Below are 27,272 nucleotides of genomic sequence, written 5' to 3'. Positions count from 1 at the left end.
TTATGAGTAGAGGAGGCAGTAGCCCATTCTGGGCCCCGCTTAAGAGCTCACAGACAGAAACAGGACCGTCCCTAGCAGGCCGGGGTGAAGACTCCGTTTCCACTGCAGGGGGCACAGGTCTGATTCCTAGTCAGGGAGTCAGCATATACTTAATATGTTCAGTCACCTCCAACTCTGCTGCTTCCCAAGTGCCACGGTGATAAAGAATCTGCCTGTCGTTGCAGGAAACACACGAGATGCAGGTTCGATCCCTAAGTCAGGAAGATCCTCTGGAGTAGGAAATGGCAACCCACTCCAGTATTCTTGCCTGGAAAATTCCGTGGACAAAGAAGCTTGGCAGGCTGCAATCCATGTGGTGGCAAAAAGCTGGACACGACTGAGCCCCGACCCCCAGGCCCCTGCCCCCCCACCCCCACCCCCCGCGCGCGCACACACACACGCACGCACAAACAGAAGCAGCATGGACGACTGGCATCAGGAGAGTGGACACACCTCGTGCATTCACCTCTAGGAGCCAGCGGCTGTGAGACCAGCAGCCCCGTCTGCTTCACTTACTGCTATAATCTGGGGCCTGGCTTTTAGAGAGGAGAAAATAGTTTTCTCACCTCTTCTCGATGATACCAGTAAACGAGCGAGGCATGTGACGTGCTCAGGTGAGAGCAGCGTCACAGTAACTGCTACGAAATCAAGTGTAACCACTGATATTTTCACTGCTATTTTTACCAGGACCACCAGCCTCAGTCCTCCAAATGCTTAGGCTCCAGTCTCGTCCTGCCCCCCACCCTCTGGAAGGCTAATGACCCTGGCAGTGCAATCTCTTCCTCCTCCGATGCCCATCAGGACTATAACACCTAGAAAGGCTCAGTTCTTGGGGAAAAAAGTTTGAACAGTTGGGACAGCAGAGGCAAGCCAGCTCAGGAGAGAATCCCAGTGTCCACCTCTGGGATCTGGGAGTACTCGTTATATCCACCATTTTTAAACCATGTTTGTAGAGCCTAGAGGTCAGGATGGGGAGCAAAGAAGCCCAAGGCACAGACTCCTAGCTGTCTTCCTTGCTGAACAGAAAATCCATGCTTCTAGCTGGTTGGTAGGCTCGGGCTCTGGGCTTCCCAGGTGGCACCAGCGGTGAAGAACTGGCCTGCAGTGCAGGAGACACAAGAGGCATAGACTCGACCCCCGGGATAGGAAGGCTCCCTGGAGGAGGGCATGGCAACTCACTCCGGTATTCTTGCCTGGGGAAGCCCATGGACACAGGAGCCTGGCACGCTACAGTCCATGGGGTCTCCAGAGAGTTGGACACGACTGAAGCGACTTAGCATGCATCCTTGGGCTCTAGGTGAAAAAGCATTTGAAGACAGTCTCACAGCTAATACAAATTTTGAGATAACCCACGGCATTCCACCCAGGTCATTTTCCACTTAGAAAACAAAAACAACACTATGGACTATAATTTGTTGAACTATTGAGCACTCATTTATTCATCTACTCTCCCCCAAAACTGCTTTAGTGACAGGGAGGAAAAAAAACACACAAATGTCCTGCCTCCTAGTCCAGTGCTCATTCCAAAATATACATATATCCTCCAAAATATCTATACAGGTTTCAGCTGGGGGGAGGCGGGGCAGAGAGAAGGAAGACACAATTTCACTTCAGTACTAAACTGTCAGCGCCTTGTCAATTTTCACCATTTTTCTATTCTGCCTCTTAGAAGGGATGAAAAGTCTCTCCTCTAGGAAACAGGGCAGGCCAAGGAGGCGATCAGACACTTAGGGGCTGGTCCCCCATGCTCTACCATCTTCAATGCAGAACGGCACAAAAAACTTTAATTTTCCAGAGTCCTCCTAACTACTCAATCCTTAGCTCCCTGCAGGAGCCACAATCTTAAAAGGCTACAAGGCTAGCAGGCAACCTCAAGGTCAAGAGTCTGACAGCTAAAGGACTGGGGGAAGGCTGGAAAACGGAAACCCTCTGGTGCCTCTTAGAACAAGGAGAGCAGACAGGGATGTGAGAGGCACGCTGAGGCTCAAACACCCCCTTACTTCCCTGTGTGAGCTTTCTCGTTCCCAGTCGTGGCCCAGGCTCATACCACCAGATCTTAGGCCTTAGCCACATGCACTACTTTTCTTCTTCAACTTATTTTTGCAATTTTTTTTTCTACTGGGTAGAGATGAGTGGTCTCCAAAAGGTTTTGATTCCTTTTTGAGTCACGTTCAGCCTCATTGGGCTCTGCTTTCAATATGCTGCTCCCTGATGGCTCAGAGGTCCCCTGGTGATGCCCCCTCTATTTCAAGAGCCCCCCAAAATAAGTCGAGTGACTACAGATGAGTTTTTGGTACTTTCCAAAATTAAACTATTTCCCTTGGTAAATTTCCACCAAATGAGCTCATTAATCTGAAAACAGGATGTGGCACATGAAGAGACTAAGGTCAGGTTGACTGCTCACTTAGGCTGGCTTGGGGTAGAGAGGAAGGGGTGGGTGGGACAGAGATGGGACCAGAGAATGGCTATTAGAGGTCCCAAAGCCTTCACGAATTGCACTGAGAACCAAGGAGTTTTTAAATCAGAGACTCTAAGCTCTAAATCCTTTTCTCTTAGAGTTGAGAGTGACCACAGAAGCCACCTCTGGTCAATGTCTCACAGATTGCCAGCCGGGAGGCCCCTTAGACCCTCAGCTTGTCTGCAGGCAGGTGTCTCCCCTCCAGGACAGACTGGGGGCCCTCCTTTCTCCAGGAGGACTGTCCTGCAGCATCAGCAGAAGGTGGGAGTTCCGCCCCAGGTGAGCTAGAGGCTTAAACACATCCCAGGTTAAAACCAAACCAAACAAGAAGTAACACACAGTTCCCAACTCCAGTTGGGTGTCAGGACAGAAAAATGAGATCCTAACACGTAGAGAATGTAATGGGTGGCTCCGAGTAACGAAAACATAACCAGCAAAGAAGGCAGGCTCCCTTGGTCCTTAGCTAACAGTCTTGCAGATATTGATGGAGGAGCCTTCATCAAATTCGCAAAAATAAAGTTGTATATTTAAACAAAAATTCTATCCCAACGCTAAGTACAATTATTTTAATTGATATACACAAAATTCATAGGGAATAAGTGATCGTTCGCGCGCGCGCGCGCGCGCGTGTATTTAGACAAAACTAGTCTCAGTTCCTGAAAACACCGAGTTTTGTGGAAGCGCCAAGCGCTCGGAACCGCTTTGTACATCTCTTTGCTGATTGCGTCCAACTCAGTAAGCGCTGAGCTAGGATCTCTGCCGGAACCCAAGAGGGCTAAGACGCGGGTGTTACTACTGCTCGCCCCACCCCGCAAGGGGCTGCAGGCAGGCAGGGGCCGGGATAGTTCGAGTCCCAAGTCTGCATTCGTTTACCCCGCGAATACTTCATACTGAGTCCCACACGTGTGCCATGAACTCGCGCCGGGAGAAGGGGAACGGAAGCAGGTGGGTTTTCGGTGCAAAAATAGACCGCCACACCATGGATCCCGCCCCGAGCCTCAGTTTCCCCAGCGGGGAGCGCTCGCCCCGCCCCCGGGGCCGCCTGGGGAGGCGGCTCGGGCTGCAGGAACCGGCCCCGGGCCCGCCCTCCCCGGCTTCCGCCGCCGGGGCCAAGTCCTCCCGCCACCGGAAGCTCCGGCCGGGCCGCCGGGAGGAGGCGGCGGCAGCGAGGTGGGTGCAGCGCACCCCGCCCCCCGCCTGCCCCGGGACTCCGGGGACCCCCGCTCCCCGTTGGGCTCCCCAGGTGCTAGCCTCCCCGCGCCTCTGGGACCTGGAGTCCGGGCTGCCGAGCCCTGCCCCGGACTCGCTGCCCCCTGCCCTTCCCCCGGCGGCCGCGCTGCGGTCGCTCATCCTTGACTAGCCCGGGCCCGGCTCTGCTCGCAGCGCTGCGCGCGCATCTGGAGATGCGGCGGGGGGTGCCGGCCGCCCTCGGGGGGACGCACGAACCGGGCTGGGAGCTCGAACAGGCCCTCTGGCCTCACGGAGCCAGGAGGCGGGGGACTGGGCTCCGGTGGCGGGGTGCAGTGGGATCGCAGAGCCAGGAGTCCACCCATCCCTGGGGCAGCCCACGGGGACTCCCGGGGGGAAGTGGTCTGGTCCAGCTGCGGCCCGAGAGACGAAGGGAAGGCCGGGCAGACGCGAGTGCGCGGCGCCGAGAATCCTCGGAAGAGAAAGGGGTCAAGGAGAAGTGCGAGGGTGGGGGTGGGGAGCCCCAGCAGGGAAGGGAATTAGGAGGCGCCCGGAGGCGTGGCATGGGCTGGCCACAGGGCCAGGTGGATAGAAACTGGGGCAAGCCGCGGGCCTGGGGCAGCCTCGACTGGAGTGAGGAAGCGGAGCGCCTTTGTAGACAGTGTGTTCTAAAAGTTCTGTTCAACTGAGGAGAGCGTGTAGATAGATGCTGGAGAGGAATGTGTAATGCGTTTTAAAGCACCGCGTGTGGTTAGAACACAGGGATCCGGAGTCCCCATTCACTATCTGTGAGCCCTTAGGCAAGTCACTGAACTTCTTAGAGCCTCAGTAAAATGGGGTTGAAGATGACAATACCTGCCTCCTAGGGTTCCCGTGAAGATGAGATGAGATGTGCCTGTAAAAGCACTTAACACGGCACCTGCTACTTTTCGCTTTTAATCATTAGAGCAGCTTGGACACATGTCGAGGCTGATAGGAAGGAGCTGGGCGGCGGTGAAGGCAGAGGAGAGAGAACGGGACCCAAGAACTTGGACAGAGAGAGAAATCTGGGATGCCGAACCAAGGAAGGAGGGAACAGTTGGGGATGCAGAAAAGTTGGCAGGTTTGGGGTGTATGGTTAAGTGAGTGGCTTTTGGACAGTCTTTCCATGAAGCAACCTTCAAAATCATTTGCTGAAAGGGCCAGGCCAGGGCTGGCCCGGGTGAAGCTGGAGAACCTGATTTCCACTGCAGCAGTAGCGTAGGATGTCATGCCCTTTTTGCCAGCAACCCCTGGCAGACTCAGCATCGTTCCAGGGAAGGTGGGCAGTTGAATTTACTAGACTCAGAGGATAACATCTGACCTACCTTGCCCACTTGTGAGGCTCCACTAAAGTTAATGAATGTGAAAACACTATAAGCATAATTTACCATTTTAATCTTTTTTCCTGATCTTGAGGAGCTGGAAGGGCTGTGCCATCAATATCAAAGCCTTCTGAGCACTTCACTTGGGCTGTGCACCATGCCACACTTTCAACCACAGTCTCATCTGGTTACTCCGACAGTCAGGTGAGGCAGGTATTAATATTATCCCCATTTTGCAGATGCAAAAACTGAGATGCAGAGAAGTTACTGACCTTGCCCCAGGACCCAGAGCTAGTGAGTGATGAACTCAGGACCCCAACTCAAAGCCCATGATTTGAAACTGCTGTGAAAGTTTGCATTACCCCTAACGGCAGCCCAGCAGGACAGAAAGATGTGGAGGGGTTGATTGCCTTTTCCATTTGTGCTGTGCTCAGTCGCTTGATAGTGATAGTGAAGTCGCTCAGTCGTGTCCGACTCTTTGCTACCCCATGGACAGCAGCCAACCAAGCTCCTCCATCCATGGGATTTTCCAGGCAAGAATACTGGAGTGGGTTGCCATTTCCTTCTCCAGGGGATCTTTCCGACCCAGGGATCGAACCCAAGTCTTCCGCGTTGTAGGCAGACGTTTTACCGTCTGAGCCACCAGGGAAGGCCGTGTCCAACTCTTTGTGACCCCATGGACTGCAGGCCACCAGGCTCCTCTGTCCATGGGGATTCTCCCAGGCAAGAATGCTGGAGTAGGTTGCCATGCCCTCCTCCAGGGGATCCTCCCAACCCAGGGATCCAACCCAGGGATCCAACCCAGGTCTCCCATATTGCAGGTGGATTCTTAACCATCTGAGCCTCCAGGGAAGCCCGTCTTTTCCACTTGATAGAAAACAGAGGCTAGCAGCTTGGCCCTCCGTCCTGGGCCCTGCAGGCTCCACGCTGCCTTGCTGTCTCCTCTCGAGCGGGAGAAGGAGCACAGAGCTTGGAGCCACACAGACCTGGCACGAGTCGCGCTCGGCCACCGGCTCTGTGTGACTCCAGACCAGGCATCTGGCTCCTCTGTGCCTCTTTGCACCTGCGGAATTCCTAGTCGCGCTCTGCCACCGGCTGCTGTGTGACTCCAGACCAGGCTTCTCTGTGCCTCTGTGCACCTGCGGAATTCCCAGCAGCTTGCTCTAAGGAATAGGAAGGAAAATGTTGCCCGGGGCACAGGAGGTATGCCAGGAGCCATGCTTCCCACACTGCCATGGGTCTGCCTCCCACTGGGTTGCTGAGACCAAGTCTCCGTGACCTTGTATTTATTTAGACCTTTGTTCTCCTCAGTGCCAGGAAGTGGTGGTGGCTGACCCGAGTCTGTGGCCACCTATGATTTCCTTAGTGGGGCCGTGGGGGTAGGGCCCTGAGCAGTCCATGGTGTCATCACCGTGCTGATAAAGAATGCCCTGGGCAGGGCTGGGCCATCAGGGGCCTTCCTGCTGCCCCTGGTTACCTTGGCCATGGGGTCCTGGAATTTTAGTGCCCACAGAAGGCTTGGAGACGCCCTGTTGCAATTCCTTTTTTAGTTTTTTACAGATGGGGTAACTGAGACCCACTGTGAGGAAGTGAGTTTCACCTCTGGATGAGGCAGAGCTCGTACGCAGGGAACTTTCATTTTTGGACCTGCCTCCAGAACCCTGGGGATTTCCATTGGAGTGGTGATTACCCCCACTGAGAATCCCAGACTGCTTGGAGGGCCCAGGGAACACAGACAAGTCAGGGACTGGAGCTCTCTCTGCCCCTGTCCCTGGGGAGGAGGTGGAGGAAGCCAGTGGCAGCCTGAGGTCCCCCGACAGGGGAAACTCTGAACTGCCGTCCCTGAAAGTCCGTGACGTGGTTCTTCTCTCTGTCTGACTTGCTCTTCACCTCCCTCTCACTCGAAAGAATGACTGGACACTCCTGAAGCCTGCAGTTACCATCCAGGGGATTTTTTGCACCACCAAGGGTAATTCCTGTCTCTTCCCTGCTGTGACTCAGCTGTGACGTCAAACCATACAAGCCAGCGAGAAGATAAAGGCATCAGCCGCCCGCATATCAGAGCCGGTGGCCCAGCAGAGAGCACTTCTCCAGCACAGACTTCGCAGGGCTGGGCCCCTGCCCCGAGGAGCTTTGACCAGGCCCCGCACCCCCGGCCCGCCTGGGACCCCGGGATGGCCTCTGGCTCAGCCAGCAGCCCCCGCCCGGCCCCCGATGAGAACGAGTTCCCCTTTGGGTGCCCCCCCACTGCCTGCCAGGACCCCCCAGAGCCCGGCCCTGTCTGCTGCGCCGTCTGTCTCTCTGAGAAAGTGAGGTGAGGGGTCGGAGGAGAAGGGGAGGTTGGGGAGGAGGCGCCAGGGAGGGACTCCTGATGGGAGGCGAGGGCGAGCGGACCCCTGGCTCTCAGGCAGGTGACTGCATCTCTCTGGCCTCGGCTTCCCCGATACCACCCCATCTGACTTCTGGTGGAAGGAGAAGGGGCCACAGAAAGCCCTCAGCTCCCTCTGCTGAAGGCCGTCAAGGGTGGCAGAGCCTCTGAGCCCAGCTGGGCTACTTACTTACTATATGGCCTGTGCGCATGGCTTAATGTCCCAAAACCTCAGCCCCCTTGTCAATAAAATGCCCGTAAAGTGATTTTCTACCTCCCAGGATTGTTACAAGGCCCAATCAGTAACATTTCAAAAGATTCTTATAATAGGGAATTTATCTATAAACTCCTGGGTAAATGACAAACCGCTGGACAGATGTGTCTCCTGCCACAGTATCACCCGTCACCTCAGACTGTGTTGAGAACTCTTCCAAAGGGGACAGAAGTATCTAGTACACTGTTGTATGTTCATGTATTACAGATTTATATATGTGTATATTGTCTTTGTTCAGTTGCTAAGTCATGTCCAACTCTTTGCGACCCCATGGACTGCACCACGCCAGGCTTCCCTGTCCTTCACCATCTCCTATATATTTGTACATAAATGTCTTTATATTTTATATTGTATACAAATATCTTTATATTTCCCTGGTGGCTCAAATGGTAAAGAATCTACCTGCAGTGCAGGAGACCTGGGTTCGATCCCTAGGTCAGGAAGATCCCTTGGAGAAGGGAATGGTGACTCACTCCAATATTCTTGCCTGGAGAATCCCATGGACGGAGGAGCCTGGCGGGCTATGGTCATGGGGTTGCAAAGAGTCAGATGCAATTGAGCAGTGAACGCATCTTTGTATATAATACATGCATTTGGCATATGTATAAAAATATACAATATACACCATATATATTAAAATGTGTATATTATAAATAATTCAAAGAGGTGCGACATCAATATGATCATCAGTATCCCACCTTATTATGCAACTATTATGTACCAACTGTGTGCCAAACACTCCTCAGAAGAGCCTTGGAAAGGTGGACACTGTTATAAGAGGACAGCAAGGCCTAATGGAGAGATGAGGTCAGTTTCCTGGCAGAGGTATTCTTAAATGGCCATGCGCCCCCAGCGTGACCTTTGCTGGGGACTTTACAGGTTAGGGAGGTGGGAAACTTCTGAGGCAAACTTGAGAAGTTCAAATGCTTTGACAAAGGACAAGGCTAAGAGAAAGACAAGAGAGGTGGTGATGCTGGCAAGGGCAGATGGGGCGGGGAGCAGAGCCTGACTGGTCTTACCATCCTGGGCTCGTCTCAGGCTTTGGCAGTGGGTTTCTTGGTTTCCTTCCCTTTTCTTCCAAAACGTGGTGGGGCGGGGAAGGGTTCCAGGTCTGCCCTGCATCTCTCTACCTCGGCCCACCCCTACGTCCTCTGAGGCCTCGTTCTCCTCCCTGTGAAATGGGCCTGACCGGGGGCGCTCGCTGGGCAACAGATCACTTTACAAAAGCATGTAGGCCCATGTGTCATCGCATCCAGAATCTGACACCCACTCCTGGTTAGGAATCCCAGGCTGGGCGTTCTCGGAGGCCCCTTCTTATTCTGAAAGGCCGGAGTCATCTGTAATTACTAAAAATAAGAGACCAGAATAAAATAGAGGAACCTGCAAAGAACTTATATAGTACACACCCACAATCCCTTAACCGAACCCCTGGGCTCAGATGTATTGAAGAAAAAAACGAAGAAGTTTTTCAGATTTTTGAAAAGCCAGTCAGTACATTACTCTGCCATTCTCCCGGCAGGGACTGGGGACATGCCTTATGTTCAAGCATCAAGCTGTGATATTTCTGCAAACGTAAATATTCATACTAAGTGGGATAAGAAGGGCTTTAACAGCCTAGTCAGTTCAAATCAGGTTCGGCTGCCAGAGAAGCTCACTGCAAGCTATGGGAAGACGTTGGGTGCCCAGTGTTTTTGAGGTGTGGGAATGGTGGGTCTGGGATGGAGCTATATGCTCATGGGTATCAGCTGCCATGCTGGGCAAGGCCCAGGCCTCTGGGGCTCTGGGGATGGAGGTTGGTGTCATGGAGTCTTGAAGGCCTTGCTCAGTGGCATTCGTTCTCGTGTTCCCAGGAATGACGAGGATCGGATCTGTCCCAAATGCAAAGGGGATGACACCCCATCTGAAAGTCCAGGAAGCCTTCTGTCTCAGGAGAAGGTAAGCTGGTGCTGCCGGGAAAGATTGTCCATTGTCTGCGCTGGCAGGCACCTCCCTGCTTGTCCTGAGTCTAGACTGTTCACAGCGGGAAAGCCCCTTGTCCCACGCCTCCTGGCTGACCCACAGGTTCAGGGTGAGAGTGGGAGTCTGTTCGGGGATCCACACACCACGGCCTTCGGGCCCAGCCCGGCCTGCCCCCTGTTTGTACACAGTCACGGGCTGAGAATGGTTTTTACACGTAAAGGGTTTTCAAAAGTCAACAGGGGAATGAGATTTTGTGACGCATGAAAATGATCCAGCCTTCAAGCTTCCAGATCCCTAAATAGAGTTGGATTGGGTCACAGCCACAGCTCAGTCATGTATGTCTTGTGGCCGCTTTGGCCCTGAGAAGGCAGAGGTGAATAGTTGTAACAGAGGCCTTCCAGCTCCCAAATATTCACTCTCTGGCTCTTTCCGGAAAGAGTTTGCCAACTCTTGGTGCAGACAGCTCTTTCTGACCCTGTTTGCTCTCTGACAGGGTCAGGCCAGCCTCAGCTCACTACTCCGGCTTCCCCAAGCTGTGTGGAAGGAGTAAGAGGGGCCAAAGAGACATCCTCAGGCACCATTTTAGAACCCCGACCCTTCTGAGCTGGAAAGACCCTTGCGGGTCATCTGTCCAGCCCAGAGGTGCCCACATGGCAACCCACCCTGGTTCATTCCCAAACCAGTTCATGACAAAAAAGGTAAAAAAAGAAAAAAGAAAGAAAATTGCCATGACTTTTTCTTACAAAACTAAGTTCTTTGCATTTATAGAATCACCCTTTACTCTGAGACGATGCCCTTCCTGTGCTTGTCTTTGTATAAAGGAAATGATCGTGACAGATGATGGAATTGGGGGTAAAGCCTTTTTTGGGGTAAAATTAAAAAGCAGCAATCTTTATGTTGATCTCCTAATTTAAAAAGCAAACAAAACTGCTACTGGTCTGTGAATCCAGAGCTTTTAACCCCGGCTCTAAATCTAACCCCCTTTTCTTACATGTGGGGCCCCGACACCCACTGGGGATTCTCATTGCAAAGCTCCCTGGTGACCAAGGTCTCACCAGCCCAGCCACCCGAGCTGTCCACACTGCCAGGCACCCGGGTCCTTTGGACCAAAGCTCTTCCCTTGGCCAAACTGTGGCCCTGGGTGGGGGTAGGGGACATCAGGAGCCTGGTGTCAAGGATGGCTATATAATTCAGCGCACGGCTGAGATGGCTCCTGTTTGTCTCCCTGTGAAATGAAGACGCTGCCTTGGACACGGCCTTTTCAGTGCCCGCGATGTCCCACTGCCAGTCACTGGCTGGCGGGGCGCTCTCCCTCCTGCTGTCCAGGTCTCCATGCCTCCTTCCCCCTTCCCCGCTCCGGCCCCCTCTCCTCCAGAAAGTTGGGGGGATGCCTGTCCCACCAGGGCTGGTTTTGAGGGCTTTCCTCTCTTCTCTTCAGCAGCCCTCTGCCCCACAGACCCTCAAGGGAATCACAGTAAGGATCTAATGCATTTTCCCGGAACTTTATTCTCTACCACTGGTGAGAGCCGATAGGATTAACACCCTGGAATAACTTCCCAAACCTCCCTCTAGGGCATCTTTGTGCTCAGTGGGCCTCCACCCTTTGTGCCGCACCCTCCAAAGGCAACTACCTGCCTGAAGGCATCAGGACGATTGTTTCTGGTTTGCTTTAGTCTTGCCTCTTAACGGAATGAATCCAGATTCATTGTGTAAATCCTAGCTAACATAAAGCAGAGATATTTTAATATCTCCCAATTCAGTAGTTCTAATTTTTTCATCCTTGTTAGTGTGAAATCAGATGGAAGTAGAAGGGGAGCCTGGACCCCTGGCCCTGCGGTCACCCCTCTTCCTTCTCCTGCCCCAGCCCCCGGAGACTGTGGATTCCTAGGGCCCTGCAGGGTGCAGTGTGAAACCTGATGCCTTTGACCCAGTGGAGTGGCTCCACTGATGGAATTACAGGCTCTCAGCAGGCTACAGCGCGGGGGGGTGGGGGGTGCACCCCGTGGAAAGCTGGGGGGCGGCGTGAGCCAGTGGTCTGACACCTGCACAAAGCCACAGTGGAAAGACCAGGGACTCCGCCAGCTCCTGGCCCGATGGGAACTTTGGGGGGACTTTTGACCAAAGGAAAGCAGCGGATGATAAAGCAACACTTTGCACACGTGTCTGAGGAAACCTGGGAGTGGAGGTGGGTGGGGCGGAGGGGCGGGGCCGGAAGCCGGCTGAGCTGAGCCCTCTCTGCGCTCCTCAGTCTGTCCTCCTCCTCCGGCTTTGTTAAGGGTCACTTCCCTTCGAGAAGCGCTCAGAGCCCTGGACTGATTAGCTCCTGTAAGAAGCAGACGTTAAAGGATGGTTGTTGAGCCAGTTAGAGACTTGGTTCTGGCTGGAATGACCTTCCTCCAGGAGTGACCGTGAAGTCGGGACTGCCTGGCGGGACAGCCTGGGAAATAGCAATCAGTCCTGGCTGCGGGAGACCCTGGGGACGGGATTGTTGCTCTTGTCTCTTCCCTCTGAGGCCACTCGAAAAGATCGAAAGCAGGCTGGCCTCTGCTGCCAGTGGCTTACAAGAATGCCTCAAATTATCCTAGAATCTGAGAACCATCAGAGATCGAGCCGTCTAGTCCCATTTCCGTTCTGTACTGGATTCCTGCCAAGTGGCTTGGTGTCCCTGCAGTGACGGGCAGCTCATCGCTGCACAAAAGCACCGTGTCCACCGTGAAGAACTAACTGCCGTGCATTTTCTTCTCCCTTTGTACTGAGCTGACGTGTCTCCCTCGGGGCCGCAAAAGGCAAGGCGTCAGCCTCCTGCGCCCCGAGGCCGTCCTGTGTCTGTGTGAGGACGCTGACTGCTTCCCTCTCCAATCCGTCTTCGGCCTCCATGCTGATTGTGTCTGTTGAAATCCAGCCCCTGGAAATGAGGCCCCTCACACTTCTGAGCTTGGCAGTTGCATCTGTGACCTCATCTGTCCCATGACATCCTACGTCATGGGCTGTGGCGATACCAATGGGTGACATATGGAGGCTCAGGGAAGAGGTGTGCCTGCACCAGTCTTAGCGCAAAGGGGAAGCAGAGCCAGCCTCCTTCTTCCTGCCCCCGGGCCTCCTGGCACCTCTCTACTGCCTCCAGAGGGGGGAATCACCCCAAGTGTTTTGTTTACACAGGTTTAAATACCTAGTCAGTCTTAAGTGCTGGAATCCAGCAAGTACTGGGAAAACAGGAATGGGCAAGACTCCTTTCAACCAGGAGAATCAAGCAGGACTTCCTGGAGGAGGTGGCACTTGAGCCAAGCAGAGGTTGACAGAAAGGAAACTGGCTCAGATGCAGAGGAGGGCAGGACCTGGCGGGTGGACCAGGCCCACCCTGTCCTGGTAGAAAGCCTCTCCCTCAGCGCTAGCTGAGATGTAAGCAAAAACACCCCGTCCAGCCCTCAAAGACCTTGGCCAGCCTCTGTGTCCAGCACAGCAGTGTGGGCAGTGCCCGGCACATTGCAGGCCCTCTCTTCCGTGCGGTGGCTTCACGGAGGCTTCTCTCGTGCCCCCAGTATCCTCTTAACACCCACATTATCAGAGGCCCCCGGGTCCTCAAGTGGAGGCCCCCCAACAGCCCTCTGCTGACCCCGTCCCAAAGGGCCTGGGTCAGTAGGCAGCCGGGAACACCACGCCCCCTGACTTCTCGGACGTGGACAGAAGGACAAGTGTTCGCTCAGGGCTGGGATTGTGTTTTCTCTGTTTCCTCCTCAGAGGAAATTCCACCGCAAGTTTTATTTTTAGCGGTTTGCCAGCCATGAGGCCGCTCACACAGGGGCCGCTTGTGGCACAGGCTTGGCCCAGGACGGATGCCCTCTTCTTCCTCCGTGGCCCCAGCCCGCTTGCCTCTCTAGTGCCCTGGGTGCCCTGCCTTCAGATGAGCTACCCCTCTTTCCCCAGTGGGGAGGAAGGGCCCTGGACGTGGATCCCAGGCGCCTGGCCTCCACCACAGCTTTGCCCCAAACTTGCATCGTCTCCTGTAAGTCAGCAGCTTTCCCTGAGTTCAGTTTCGTCACCTCCATGAAGAGAAGCAGAACTTCAGAGCCCCGACCTCCTCTGGGTGGTCCTGGGAGGCCCAACAGGGCTGTGCTCACACGGGGGTGGAGAAAGCCGCGTCCCCGGAAGGGCTCGTGCCTGCGGGACACTGGGCCCCTCTCTAGTACAAGCTCCGCATGACCCAGGCTGAGCCACTCGCCCAGGTCTCCCACGTGTACTGAGGTGAAACCAACTCCACCCTGCCTGCCTTGAAGGATGACTGCAGGGATCCTAGGAGGTGGCTTGCAAAAATGCTTTGGTTCTCTAGAAATACACGTGCATGTAGGGATGCTCCTCGCCTCGACCAGCCCCTGAGAAATCCAATGAGGAAACAGGGTTTTACAGAATTCCTGCAACTTTGAGGTGTGAAGATTAAACAGGTGCGTGTGTGACAGCTATGAAGGGGGAGGAGAAAGATGTCCCACGGGCAGTGCTTCATCCACACGAATAATTATCCTAATAGCAGGTCTGCCCCTGCTCATCAGGGCTAAACCAAGTATGTGTCAGGCAGAATGATGCTCCCCAGAGCTGTCCACGTGTTAATCCCGGGAACCTGTGAATACGTTGGCTTCTGTGACTATTAGTCTGCTCGGGCTGCCGTGACAAAGGACCACAGACTGGGTGGTGGGAACAGTAGAGATGGATTTCTTCGAAGTTCTGGAGGCAAGAAGTTCAGGCAGGGTCAGCTTCTCCTGAGGCCTCTCTCCTTGGCTTGTGGATGCCGTCTTCTCCCAGCATCTTCGCATCCTCTTCCCTCTGAATGTCTGTGTCCTCGCTTCCTCTTCTTATAAGGACACCAGTCACACTGGAGCAGGGCCCATCCTAATGACCTCATTCTAACTTAATCACCTCGTTAAAGACCATGTCTCCAGGGACTTCCCAGGTGGTCCAGTGGTTAAGACTCTGAGCTTCAAATGCAGGAGGCACAGGTTCAATCCCTGGGTTGGGAAGATCCCCTGGAGGAGGGCATGGCAACCCACTCCGGCATTCTTGCCTAGAGAATCCTGTGGTCAGAGGAGCCTGGGGGGCTGCAGTTCATAGGGTCACAAACAGACAGACACTGCTAAAGCGACTTAGTACGCACAGACGCTACTCAGCCCATGGCAATGGCAAAAGGGTCTTAAGGATCTTGTGATGGGGAGATGACTCGGTTATTTGGTGAGCTCACTGTAATCACAATGGTCCTCAAAAGAGGAAGACAAGAGAGGCAGAATCAGAGGGAAGCTGGAAGATGCTCTGCTGCTGCCTCTGACTCTGGAGGGAGGGACCATGAGCCAAGGAATGCAGGCAGCCTCTGGAAGCTGGAAGAGATCAGAAAACAGGTTCTCCCCTCTGGTCTCCAGAAGGAACACAGTCCTGCTGACGCCTTGATGTTAGCACTTATGATTTCCAGAACCGTAAGATAATAAATGTGGGCTGTTTAAGCCATTAAATTTGTGGTATGTTATTATAACAGAATAGGTCACTCGTATCAGAATTTATGTGTATTGTGGCATTTAATCCTCACCATAACTCCATGGGGTGGGGGGGTTCTATTATTGTCTCCATTTTCCAGATTGGGAAACTGAGACGTGGGGGAGTTAATAAGTCCCCCAGGACCACACAGCTAAGTGTGTGAACTGACAGAAACGTGCTTTGCACCCCAACGGGGCGGCTCCAGAGCCACCCCCTGTAGGCACCCCAGGGAGCGAGAGGCAGTGGCTGGCGGTGGCAGTCTGGCCGGCCCCCAGCAGCCTCTGCTCTGCCTGCATGAGCGGCCGGCCCCAGGCTCCTCTGCCACACGTGGTAACCAGGATGCCTGCTCCGCGCACGCAGCGCTTGCCGGTCCGCCTGGGCTCTCATGCACAGTACAACGCCACGAGGCTCAGCTGCCAGAGGGACGCCTGCCCCCATCCATGTGCGACTCTGGGACCACACCATCAGTCTTCTCACTTGCACCTTCTTACCTCCCTCTGCCTCTCACTTCGAGCTGCAGAGGATTCGAATCGCGGGCTTGGAGGCAGTTTCAGGGCCTGAGCAGTCACCCCTCATCCATCACCAGGTCCCCATCGGCCTCGGGTCTTCCGCCCTCCCTGCACATCAGGAAGCTACCTGCTGGGAGAAGCTGCATTGCGGGGTACTTTGCGGAGCCCGCCTGGTCTCCCTGCCAAGGCTGCCTCCCTCCCAGAAAACATCTGTTTTCTGTTCCTTATTGGGAACATCTTGTGCCCGAAGCCTGAGGCAGTGGGGCCCTGTGGGGCGGCCCTCTGCTGGGCTGTGCTCTGTGTTCCAGTCACCTGCCTCGTGAAGCCCACAGCTCTCTCTTGTTTAACTTGTACGGAAGGACGACTAGTATGACTTTATATTTGCCCAAAGACTTCTGTCATCCCGTCCAGATCTCCCCTCACATCGCCCCGTGAGCTTATTAAAAACAGCAACAAAGCTCTTGGAAAGTCAGTATATTATTTATGTGTAATAAAATTCACTCATTTTAAGTGTACAGATCGATGGATGCCGGTAAATACCTGCAATCATGTGACCTGCAGTTAAGAACATGAGTGCTTCTGCACCAGATAAAACTTTCTTGCGCCCCTGGCTAGTCAGTCTCCCCCAGCTACAGCCCCAGGCAGCCACCGATCTGCTTTCTGTTTACGGTTTTGCCTTTTCTAGAATCTCATGAGAATGAAATCCTAGGGACTTCCCTGGCGGTCCAGTGGTTCAGACTCCGCACTTTCAAAGCAGTGGGCACAGGTTTGATCCCTGGTCAGGCATCTGAGATCCCACATGCTGCATGGTGAAGCCAAAACAATTTTTTTTTATTATCAGAAGAAAAAATTAACTTGGAATAGAATTCTAGTATGCGGTCTTCCGTGTTTGACTCTTCATTCAGCAGAATGTTTTGAGGTCGCTCTGTTACTGCACACGTTAGTAATTTAGTCCATCCAGTTGCTGAGTGGTGAGTGTCCTTGGGTATGAACACCCCACACTTTGTTCACCCATCTACCAGCAGATGAAAACTCGGACAGCCTCCAGTGTGGGCCTGTTACGAGTAAAGCTGTGGAACGTTTACATAACACATGGAAACATTTTCAGTTTCTCCTGGGTAAATCCCTAGGAGTGGAATGTGTGGGTTATCTGCTAGCTTGGTAAGCATGATCTGTAGGTTCCTTTATGATTTAACTTTATGAGATGATGCCATAGTTTGTCCCAAAGCAGCTGCACCGTTTTGCATTCCCACTCAGCTCAGTTCAGTCGCTCAGTTGTGTCCGACTCTTTGCGACCCCATGAATCGCAGCACGCCAGGCCTCCCTGTCCATCACCAACTCCCAGAGTTCACTCAGACTCACGTCCATTGAGTCAGTGATGCCATCCAGCCATCTCATCCTCTGTCATCCCCTTCTTCTCCTGCCCCCAATCCCTCCCAGCATCAGAGTCTTTTCCAGTGAGTCAACTCTTCGCATGATGTGGCCAAAGTACTGGAGTTTCAGCTTTAGCATCAGTCCTTCCAAAGAATACCCAGGGCTGATCTCCTTTAGAATGGACTGGTTGGATCTCCTTGCAGTCCAAGGGACTCTTAAGAGTCTTCTCCAACACCACAGTTCAAAAGCATCAATTCTTTGGCGCTCAGCCTTCTTCACAGTCGAACTCTCACATCCATACATGACCACAGGAAAACCATAGCCTTGACTAGACCGACCTTTGTTGGCAAAGTAATATCTCTGCTTTTGAATATGCTATCTAGGTTGGTCATAACTTTTATTCCCACTAGCAACCTGCAAGTATTTTCCAGTTCTTCCACATTCTCCCCAAAGCTTGGTATTGCCATTCTTTTTAAATTTTAGCCATTTAGTGAGCAGACAATGGCATTTTATAATAATCTGCGTTTCTCTGACAGCTGGTGATGATGACCCTACTTTCATAGGCTTGTCATTTATGTGTCTCCTTTTATGAAGTATCTGTTCAGTGTTTTACTCATTTTGTGTTAGGCTCTCTGTCTTATTACTGAATTGTAAGAGTTCTTTATATATTCTGTATTTAAGGCCTTTATAGGTGTATGTTTTGGGGGGGAAAAAAGTCCTCCCAGTCTCTCTTGGGTTTGCTTTTGGTAAGAGACAGAGATGGCATCACCAACTCAATGGACATGAGCTTGAGCAAAATCTGGGAGATAGTGAAGGACAGGGAAGCCCGGAGTGCTGCAGTGCATGGGGTCAAAAAGAGACCGACACAACTTAGCGGCTGAACGACAACAAGAGATATGTGGTGGGAAGAGTCCTGGAGCTGTGCAGCCTCCTAGCTGTTCCTCCTTGAGTAAATCCCTTCTGCTCTGTGAGCCTCAGTTTCTTCATCAATCAAATGGGAACAGAAAACCTACCCTGCCATCCCAGAGTGTTGTTTGGGGCCCTCAGAAGAACTATGACCATGAAAGCCATTTTCCAAACTCCTCAGACCTATGCGTAGGTTAACGGTATTGCCAGGTTGCTTGTTTGGGACCCTCGGGGAGCTCCCAGACCAGTGGGGGCAACCAAAGAGTGAGTTGGGTGGAACCTGTCCCAGCAAGAGGGGCGGCAGTGCTTCCCAGGATCACAGCAGGAGCTCTGATCTCATTTTGAAGGAGGGTCACAGAAGGGCTGAAGCTTGAAGGGTGGAAAGAAATCAGCCAGGCAGAATGAACAGCATGTGCAAAGTTTCGTGGCCCAGCCCAGCCCCTGCCTGGCGGATGCTGGTGCTTCACAGACAGCGCCCGTGCCACCGGCACCCACAACATCCAGTGACGTGGTTCTTATTTCCAGGATCACCCCGAGGTGGCTGAGGCTGGAGTTGGGTGCCCCTTTGCAGGTGTCGGCTGCTCCTTCAAGGTGAGTATCTAGGTGTGAGAAAGGAGGTCTGTACACTGCAGTCTCAGACCTCCTTGCTCAGCCCCTCGGGTTTTCCCCCAACATCCAGCTGCTGCTCTGGATGTACCTTACGTGGCTCACAAGCCAAAAAATCACTAGTAAATCATCTTTGTATTCAGGGGAGTTCTTCTTAAAGTCTCACCTGAGCATTGTAGTAGCATCACAACAATGACCCTCCCCTCCCCACTACCCCCAACCCCTGTGCCTCTCTCCATGGTCCTGAATCATCACTGTGCTGAGGGCAGGACAGAACGGCTGCTCTGGAAGCTGGAGTGCACACGGCTCAGCACGGGCGTGTCTAACGCCAGGGCCCTTCTCCACGTCCCTCTCGCTGTGTACTTCCCGTTGCTGGATGAATGGATATGACATCCCTTGGTAACCTGTGATGGCAGGACTCTCCTTGGCTCCTTGGTGCTCCCTCCTCCTCCTCCTCCTCTGTTTTCACTGATCAGCCCCACTCTTTCGGCAGGGAAGCCCAAAGTTCATGGAGGAGCATGAGGTCACCTCCCAGGCCGCCCACCTGAACCTGCTGTTGGGGTTCATGAAGCAGTGGAAGGCCCAGCTGGGCTCTGGCCTGGGGTACGGGCCCATGGCCCTGGAACGGAACCTGTCAGACCTGCAGCTGCAGGGGGCCGTGGAGGTGGCCGGGGACCTGGAGGTGGACTGCTACCGGGCCCCCTGCTCCGAGAGCCAGGACGAGCTGGCCCTGCATCACTTCATGAAGGAGAAGCTCCTGAACGAGCTGGAAGGGAAGCTGTGTGTGTTCGAGAACATTGTCGCTGTCCTCAACAAGGAGGTGGAGGCCTCCCACCTGGCCCTGGCCGCCTCCATTCACCAGAGCCAGCTGGACCGCGAACACATCCTGAGCCTGGAGCAGAGGGTGAGCCTGGGAGGCAAGTTCACCTTCAAGGCAGCTCAGGGCCCCCCTACCCCTTGCCCCATCTGGTCTCCAGAGCAAATGGACCAGCCTTCCTCCTATGCCTCCTCCCTGTACAGACCAGCCATGCCCTCATCAAAAATCTCTCTCCTGTGTCCTGAGACCTTCTAGGAAGAGGACTGAAGCAGAAGTGATAGTTCAACCCCCCATCCAGCTCTTCCTTTTGTTTGCGTCAATTCTTCTGCAGTAGACTATTCCCACCCCAAGCACCTCATTCCACTGTCGGACACTTTTCACGCTTAGAAAGCTCTCCCTCATAGTAAGCCAAAATTAGTCCCTCTGTCTTCCCTGCTCCTTGGGGCCCACAAAACATCTGACTTCTAGCCCCCATGGAAGTTCTTCGGAGATGAGAAGTCAGTAATAATGCCCTGGCTGAGTGTTTCCTTCTTTAGGCTAAACACCCCCAGTGTCCACACTTCTTCAGAGGACTGTGTTTCTTGTGTTCTGGCTCAGTCTCTAAAGAATTCCACCCTTCAGCATGATGGTACCACACCACCAGATAATTCACTTATCTGACAGTTCTTGGTTGAGTCAGACTGTAACCTCCTTTGTTGCAGAGCTTATACTTCTCTTAATATGACCAGTCACAATGCTGTGTTGCTTCTTGTGGGGCAACAATATTACATCACCATCTTATGTTGAGCTCAGCCTGGATTTTGGTTCCAGGCCCACCATTCACTTGCTATGTAGATCTGAGCAAGTCACAGGACTGTGACTTTTTCATCTGTAAAATTAGGGATTTGATTTTCTTTAAGGATGCTCACTTCCATTCCTGACTTCCCTACCTGAATATCCCTGGGAATAAATTTGTATTTTTTTTCAAATGTCAATGGAGGAACTACTAGAAGAGCCCAACACGGGCTTTGAGGGACAGAGTGAAGGATTGATTTATGCAACTCTTGCCCTCGTTGGAAGGCAGTGCCTGCCCGCTCCCCACAAGGGCAGTGACCATGTCTTCAGTTCCTTGACAAGATTTGTGGCTCAACCCTTACATGCCAGGCACTATGCAACTCATGTGGAAGCCACTCAGTCACGTCCAACTCCTTGGAACCCCATGGACTGTAGCCCGCCAGGCACCTCTGTCCATGGAATTCTCCAGGCAAGAATACTGGAGTAGGTTGCCACTCCCTTCTCCAGGGGTCTTCCCAACCCAAGGATCAAACCTGCATCTCCTGTGTTGCAGGCACATTCTTTACCATCTGAGCCAAACGGCCACAGATAAAATGAGCATGGGCCCAGCCCTTGATAGGGGAGACCATCTATCCTGTAGGAAAAGCAGAAAAATATATCGCAGACGCTTGTAAGAACAGAGAGGGAAGAGGGAAACCAGCGGAACTAGGGCAGTGGTCGAAGACTTCCCAGAGGAAGGGCTATGTGAGCCGGGTTCCTGACGGATGAATAGGAGTTGGCCAGTGGGGAAGGGAGGGAGAGGAATTCCAGGCAGGAGGGCAGCATATGCAGAGAGAGACGCCTGCAGCTGAGGGAGGCAAGGTCAGGAAGGCCATCTGGGGAACAGCTGTGTCTGTCTCTACATCCCGCCATCTGTACCTCACGCTTAGGCTGGGTTCTGTGCCTCTGGCTAAATGGGTTCCCCCGCCTCAGGTGTTGGAGTTGCAGCAGACCCTGGCCCAGAAGGACCAGGCCTTGGGCAAGCTGGAGCAGAGCCTGCGCCTCGTGGAGGAGGCCTCCTACGACGGCACCTTCCTCTGGAAGATCACCAACGTCACCCGCCGATGCCATGAGTCGGCCTGTGGCAGGACCGTCAGCCTCTTCTCCCCAGGTAACTCCTCCCGGAAGGCAAGCGCGGGGCGGCCGGTACCGGCACCTGCAGAGGAGGCAGGCCCCACGGGGCCCAGGAGACAAGCCGGGGGTAGGGGGTGGTCCGCTCTGACAGCCGTGCTGCATACGGTTAGGCCTGCGGCCGTTCAGAGGCCCGGCCCTGCCAGGCCCGTGGAGGTGGTGGGCTCCTCCCCACCCCGCCGTGTGGAGCAGGGGCTGTGGGCACCAGGCTGGCCTTCTGCCTCCCTGAACACCGGTTACATTCTGCAACTAGGAATAAGTCACCTCAGTCATTTGTGTGGATACCGGTTTTGAAAGGGAGTGCACTGTGAACCCGAGTCTGTGCAGACTTGAGGGGAGTGGAGGATGGCTTTCACAGGTGCCCCAGCCCTCCGAGACCCAGTGACCTGAAATCAGACAAGGGGAGATCTAGGTAAAACCACAGGCATCTGTGTACAATTGTGGGGAGCATGTGAGCGAGTATTGTGTAAATCAGGGCAGTTCTTACTCATTCCCGGGATCCCGGGGCCTGGCACTTCATCTTGCGTAAAGCAGGCAGTTACTCGGTCGGTGCTGCTCTTCCTCAGCTGAGACCTGCTTATGTGACGCTGTGTGTGTCTGTGCTCAGACCTTGTGCTTTCCCCCTTGCCTCCCTCGTGTGTGTCTAAGGAAAATGGGTGGGTTGTTAAGGAGGATTTCTGCTGAAGGCAGTGTTAACCCCCACTCACGTCTGCTCCAACCTCATGCCTTTCCAGTCCGTCAGCTCCTCTGACTCACCCAAGCCCAACAGCGCTAGGATTAAGAGGGGGCGTGGGAGTCTGCCCCACCCCACAGGGCAGGTGGGCCCCCAAGCCAGGCGCCTTGCCTCAGGAACCGGGGCAGCTCCTTCGTGGGGTGGCCTTGCCCTCTACACGTAAGCTTTTTGTCCTGGCTGCTTTCCAAAGAGGGAAAAAGCAAGCAGTGTCTCTGGCTTCCTGTTCTACCAAAGCACAGAGGGCAGAGATGAGTCAGACCGTCAGCCTGTCCCCGCTCCACGCCTTCCCGCCCTGCACAAGCTGTGCCCGCTCTGCCCCTCCCAGACGGGCCCTCATGGGGACAGCTGCTGGAACCCACACTCAGATGGCTCTTTCAGCTGCCCAGGAGAGAGCCCACAGGCCCTATACCTAATCACCAGGGGATGATTCATCCCAGGGGCCTGTGCCGAGGCAGGTTGTGAGTCTCCCCACTCCCTCCCAGCCCCCAGGAGACCCCAGCCGCTTAGCCTGGGGCTGCAGAAAGAGCTGCGTGTTGGGACGTACGAGGCCGGGCCCCTCACTCTGGCCCTGACCCCAGCTCGCTGTGACTTTGTGGGCCGGTCACTTCCCCTTGCTGGGCTCCAGCTCCTGACTACGAAGTGCACGTCGGTTAAATCGGGAGTGTGGTGGGGCCAGCAGCGCCTCTGTGCCCTGGCAGAAACATAAAGTTTCTCAGTCCTCACCCTGCACTGCTGAGTCAGAAACTCCAGGCCTGGGTCCTGGCAGTCTGCGATTCTGGTGGCCCTTGACATCCAGCGGTTCAGGTGGTCTCCAAGATTTAATGCTCTATGTTTTTGTTTATTGTTGAGTCGCTAAGTCATGTTCAACTCTTTTGCGACCCCATGGACTGTAGCCCGCCAGGCTCCTCTGTCTGTGGGATTTCCCAGGCAAGAACACTGGAGAGGGTTGCCATTTCCTTCTCCAGGGGATCTTCCTGACCCAGGGTTTGAAGCCACGTCTCCAGCCTTCCAGGCAGATTCTTTACCGCTGAGCCACCGGGGAAGCCCCCTGGTGCTCTTTGGTGGAGAAGCGGCTCCAATCCCAGATGTCACAGTCTGGGGCCATGACCTGGGCTTGCCTAACTGCCAGCCCCAGTTTCCTCATCTGCAAAGTCTAGCACTTGCCAGCTGCCCTGGCAATGACTCTGGCTTCCGCATTTCAGCTTTCTACACCGCCAAGTACGGATACAAGCTGTGCCTGCGGCTCTACCTGAATGGGGATGGGACGGGGAAGAGGACCCACCTGTCCCTCTTCATCGTGATCATGAGAGGGGAGTATGATGCTCTGCTGCCATGGCCTTTCAGGAACAAGGTACGGGACTGGGAAACGAGGGGCTTCCTCGGGTGGAGGAGACCTGGGTCCTGCTCCTGGGTTAGCCACGAGCTTATCTGTGTGCAGAGAGCCCTTCACCCTCTGTGTTATCAGTTTCCCCGATTATGAAACAAGAGTCTGAGTTCCCCTCTAGTAGCCAAGGCTGCTGCTTGCATGAGTCCAGGAGCTGAAATGCCTGGACCAGCCACCCTGGAAGACATGTAGAGATGGAGTTCACACAGTGGGGTGAATAAAGAAAACTTCCTATAGGAGGTACTGTGGGTCTAGCCTGCCAGCAGCACTCTCAGAAAAAGGGCGAGAGGCAGATGCCACCGTATCCCTTTAAGAATGGCCACAATCCAGTGCTGGCAACACCAGGTGTTGGCAAGGGCGTGGCGCAGCAGGGACCCTCACGCATGGCTGGTGAGAGTGTAAAATGGTCCGGCCACTTTGATGACGGTTTGCAGTTTCTTACAAAACTGAACATACTCTTACCATGTGACTCCTTGGCATTTACTCAAATGAGTTGAAAACTTAAGTCCACCCAAAACCCTGCAGACGGATATTGATAGCACCTTTGTTCATGACTGCCAAAACTTGGAAGCAGCCAAGATGTCCTTCAGTAGGTGAATGCGTAGATAAACCGGCCCGTCTAGACAACAGAGTATTATTTAGCCTCCAAAGAAATAAGCGAGGGAGCACGAAAAGATATGGAGGAACCTTAAATGCATGTTAACTGAGTGAAAGAAGTCAATCTGAAGAAGCTACATACTGCTGCTGCTGCTAAGTCGCTTCAGTGGTGTCCGACTCTGTGCGACCCCATAGACGGCAGCCCACATACGGTAGGATTCCAATTATATGATATTCTGGAAGAGGCAAACTGTGAAGACAGTGAGAAAATCAAAGGTTGCCAGGGTTTCATGGAGGAGAGGAGAGATGAATAGGTGGAACGCAGAGGGTTTAGGGCAGTGTAAATACTCTGAGGGACTTCCCTGTAACTCAGACGGTCAGGAATCCGCCTGCAGTGCAGGAGACCCGGGATCGGTCCCTGGGATCAGGAAGACCCCCTGGAGGAGGGCATGGCAACCCACTCCAGTATTCTTGCCTGGAGACTCCCATGTACAGAGGAGCCTGGAGGGCACCGGTCCATGAGACTGCAAAGAGCTGGACACGACTGAGCCACTAACACTACACTCCTGGACACTCTGATATGATACTGACAGATTCCTGTCCTTACATACCTTCCAGACCTGAGAACGTACAAAACCAGGCGTGAACCTTAAAGTAAACTAGGGACTTCGGGTGAATATGATGTCTCAGCACAGGTTCATCAGTTGCAGCCAACGTTCCTCTCGGGTGGGGGACGTTGACAGTGTAGGAGGCAGTGTGGCGAGGCTTGAAATCTCTGTATTTTCCATTCAATTTTGCCATGCACCTAAAACTGCTCTAAAAAATAAAGTTTGTTAAGAATGTTTCAAAGGGCAGCCGGAGGCGGAGGTGTGGCAGGCATTCCCCCGAAGGTGAGCAGCAGCAGCAAGAGGGTGGGGGAGAGTGTGGACTCCAGACCTCAGCGGCGGTGAAGGGGGATGAGGGAGAGCAAATGGCTGGGGGCGGGGCACCACGGGGTCTGGGTATGAATCAGTAGGTCAAAACCGGTTCCCATACGTTCTGGGGGAGTTTTAAAAATTCTAATGACTGGGCCCCACTACTGTAAACGGTGAGCCCTGGGCACTGGGAATTTTCAGACCTTCCCAGGGAATTCTAAAGTGCAGCCGAGTTTGAGAACCATTGCGGCGGGGGTGACGGGTATTTCAGTGGTGTGGGCCGGAGGGGAGAATATATGTCACTTCAAGATCACTGGCTTCCTGGGGACACACAGGGCCCCTGTGCAGAACAGAAGCTGGGTTTGTGTTTCAGGATGGAATTGACATCTGCTCAGTGGAAGGCCTGGCTGCTCTTACCCCTCTGCCTTGTCCCAGAGGATCCAGCTGCGGTTGAAGGGTCAACCTCTCCGAGCAGAAAGGGGCATCTTGGCTTAAGGGGTCCAGCCTCCTTGTCAGGACTCAGTCTCGCCTTTAGCCCCTAACAGCCAACCACAGTTGACAGTTGCCCCTTCCTGTCAGATAGAACGTCTGAGCCCTGATCGTAGAACACCCCTGGAGCCTACTCATGGTACCAGGAGTTTCTACTTTCAAGCTCTCACCACGTGCCACGTGTGGCTTTTCTTTCTTTCTTTGGCTTCTGCTCAGCGTGAGCTCAGGCTTTCCCGGTGGCACAGTGGTAAGGAATCCACCTTCAGTACAGGAGATGTGGGTTCGATCCCTGGGTGGGGAAGATGCCCTGGAGAAGGGAATGGCTACCCACTCCAGTATTCTGGCCCAGAAAATCCTGTGGACAGAGGAGCCTGGCTGGCTATCGTCCATGGGGTTGCAAAAGAGTCCGGAGGAGCTAAATCAAAGCAACAGCAGTGTGAGCTCAGCATCAGAGGGACGGCAGGGTGAGACCCGGGCCTGACCTAGCACGCTGCCCGGCAGGTCACCTTCATGCTGCTGGACCAGAACAACCGTGAACACGCCATCGACGCCTTCCGGCCCGACCTGAACTCCGCTTCCTTCCAGCGGCCCCAGAGCGAGACCAACGTGGCCAGCGGCTGCCCGCTCTTCTTCCCCCTCAACAAGCTGCAGTCGCCCAAGCACGCCTACGTGAAGGACGACACCATGTTCGTCAAGTGCGTCGTGGACACTAACACTTAGAGCGGCGGGCCGAGCCATCCACGCCCGAGTCCTCGGGAGACCCGCTCGGAAGAGGCTGCACGATGACCGAGGTCCCGGCCCCCGTGCCCAGGACCCCAGGGCATGATGACGGGCCGGGGCTGGCACCACCTGAGCCCGGCTGACAGATTGGCTGGGACTCGCCGTCAACTTAGTGGCGGGACCCTGGGGCCGACCCATGAAGGCGGAAGGTCCAGAGGGAGGTGGTGCAGGACTGACCCCCAGCACTCACCACGCAGAACTGGAGGCCAGAGAGCCACCCCAGCCCTGAACGTGGAGGTGGACTCTGGCCAAGAGCGGGAGGGTGTGGGGACCAGGCTGGGGCGTGGATGCTGAGCTGGAGATGCGGGACCTCAGCCAAGGGCTCCAGGGATGGGGAGGCCTCTGCGGGTCACCGTGGAGACCGTGCTTGCTCTCTTCCTGCTCGGGGGTCAGAACCGGAACCAGGGGTGGAAAGGATGGAGCCCAGTGTAATTCAGTCTGTCCCAGGCTGGACTGAGTTCCCCGGCACTGGAGGTGAACAAGCAACCGCAGAAGGCTACGCTTTGGGGAGGGCATCAAACGGGGGTGGATTTGAAGACCTTCATGGTTCCTTCCAAGCCCAGAAAGTCTCTAACTCTTGGCCCCCTGGGCCAGCTGAGGCCACGAGCTGCAGCGTTCAGGAGCCCCATGCCCTCCAGTGTCCTGACTCACCTTCAGCACCTCGAGGTGGGCGAGCTGGCCCTCATGGCACTGCCCCTCCTGGGCCTGGCAGTTGGCTTCCCCTCTATACAGAGCCACACGCAGGCCCTGTGTCCTGCGCCTCCCCCAGCCAAAGGCCCCTCCACCTCCTCCAGGTGAAACCGGGGCTCTGAGCTCCCAGGAGCAGCCGGTAGGAGCGTGGAGAAGGAGAGGGACCCACACTCCCTGTGCTCCTGCCTGGGGGTCCCACCCTCGGCCACAGAATCCTATGTCACCCGCTGAACCCAGGTAACCACATCTCTAGTTGACGGGTCAGGACCTCTGAGCCACCCGCAGATGCTGTCCTTTTGTGTGTATAAAACCAGAGAAAGAACCGTTCTTTAATCTCGTTTGCAGTTTTCATGAAGGGTTGTGAGAGTTGGTGGTGACTTTTGAGC

At 54.3% G+C, this 27,272-nt stretch overlaps 1 protein-coding gene across 9 annotated transcripts; it reads left to right on the top strand.

The window, feature by feature from the left end:
* Positions 1-3,264: 3,264 nt before the first annotated feature.
* On the top strand, positions 3,265-27,213 carry TRAF1 (TNF receptor associated factor 1). 9 transcript variants are annotated; one of them, XM_070795396.1, is made up of 9 exons: positions 3,651-3,667; positions 5,123-5,232; positions 6,937-7,342; positions 9,521-9,605; positions 18,458-18,523; positions 19,032-19,442; positions 21,102-21,279; positions 23,235-23,383; positions 25,918-27,213. In XM_070795396.1, the coding sequence occupies exons 3-9, from the start codon at positions 7,203-7,205 to the stop codon at positions 26,134-26,136; spliced, it is 1,248 nt and encodes a 415-aa protein (XP_070651497.1). In that variant the 5' UTR covers positions 3,651-3,667; positions 5,123-5,232; positions 6,937-7,202; the 3' UTR covers positions 26,137-27,213. The 9 variants fall into 9 exon arrangements, with proteins under 9 accessions (XP_019822403.2, XP_019822406.2, XP_070651498.1 ...); XM_019966844.2 differs by lacking the exons at positions 3,651-3,667; positions 5,123-5,232 and adding an exon at positions 3,265-3,442; XM_070795397.1 differs by lacking the exon at positions 5,123-5,232 and having other exon boundaries at positions 3,530-3,667.
* The last annotated feature ends 59 nt before the right edge of the window (positions 27,214-27,272 follow it).

Source organism: Bos indicus, chromosome 8 (assembly GCF_029378745.1).
Source record: "Bos indicus isolate NIAB-ARS_2022 breed Sahiwal x Tharparkar chromosome 8, NIAB-ARS_B.indTharparkar_mat_pri_1.0, whole genome shotgun sequence".
Taxonomy (NCBI): Eukaryota; Metazoa; Chordata; class Mammalia; order Artiodactyla; family Bovidae; genus Bos; species Bos indicus.
This window is presented reverse-complemented; position numbering and strand designations above follow the sequence as displayed.

What these genes read in the sequence shown, in the direction of transcription:
- TRAF1 (XM_019966844.2), top strand. Translation starts at nt 7,203, where the DNA reads ATGGCCTCTGGCTCAGCCAGCAGCCCCCGCCCGGCCCCCGATGAGAAC. An exon ending in TGTCTCTCTGAGAAAGTGAG is followed by an intron (nt 7,343 to 9,520) that starts GTGAGGGGTCGG and finishes TCGTGTTCCCAG; the next exon opens with GAATGACGAGGATCGGATCT. An exon ending in CATGGCCTTTCAGGAACAAG is followed by an intron (nt 23,384 to 25,917) that starts GTACGGGACTGG and finishes GCTGCCCGGCAG; the next exon opens with GTCACCTTCATGCTGCTGGA.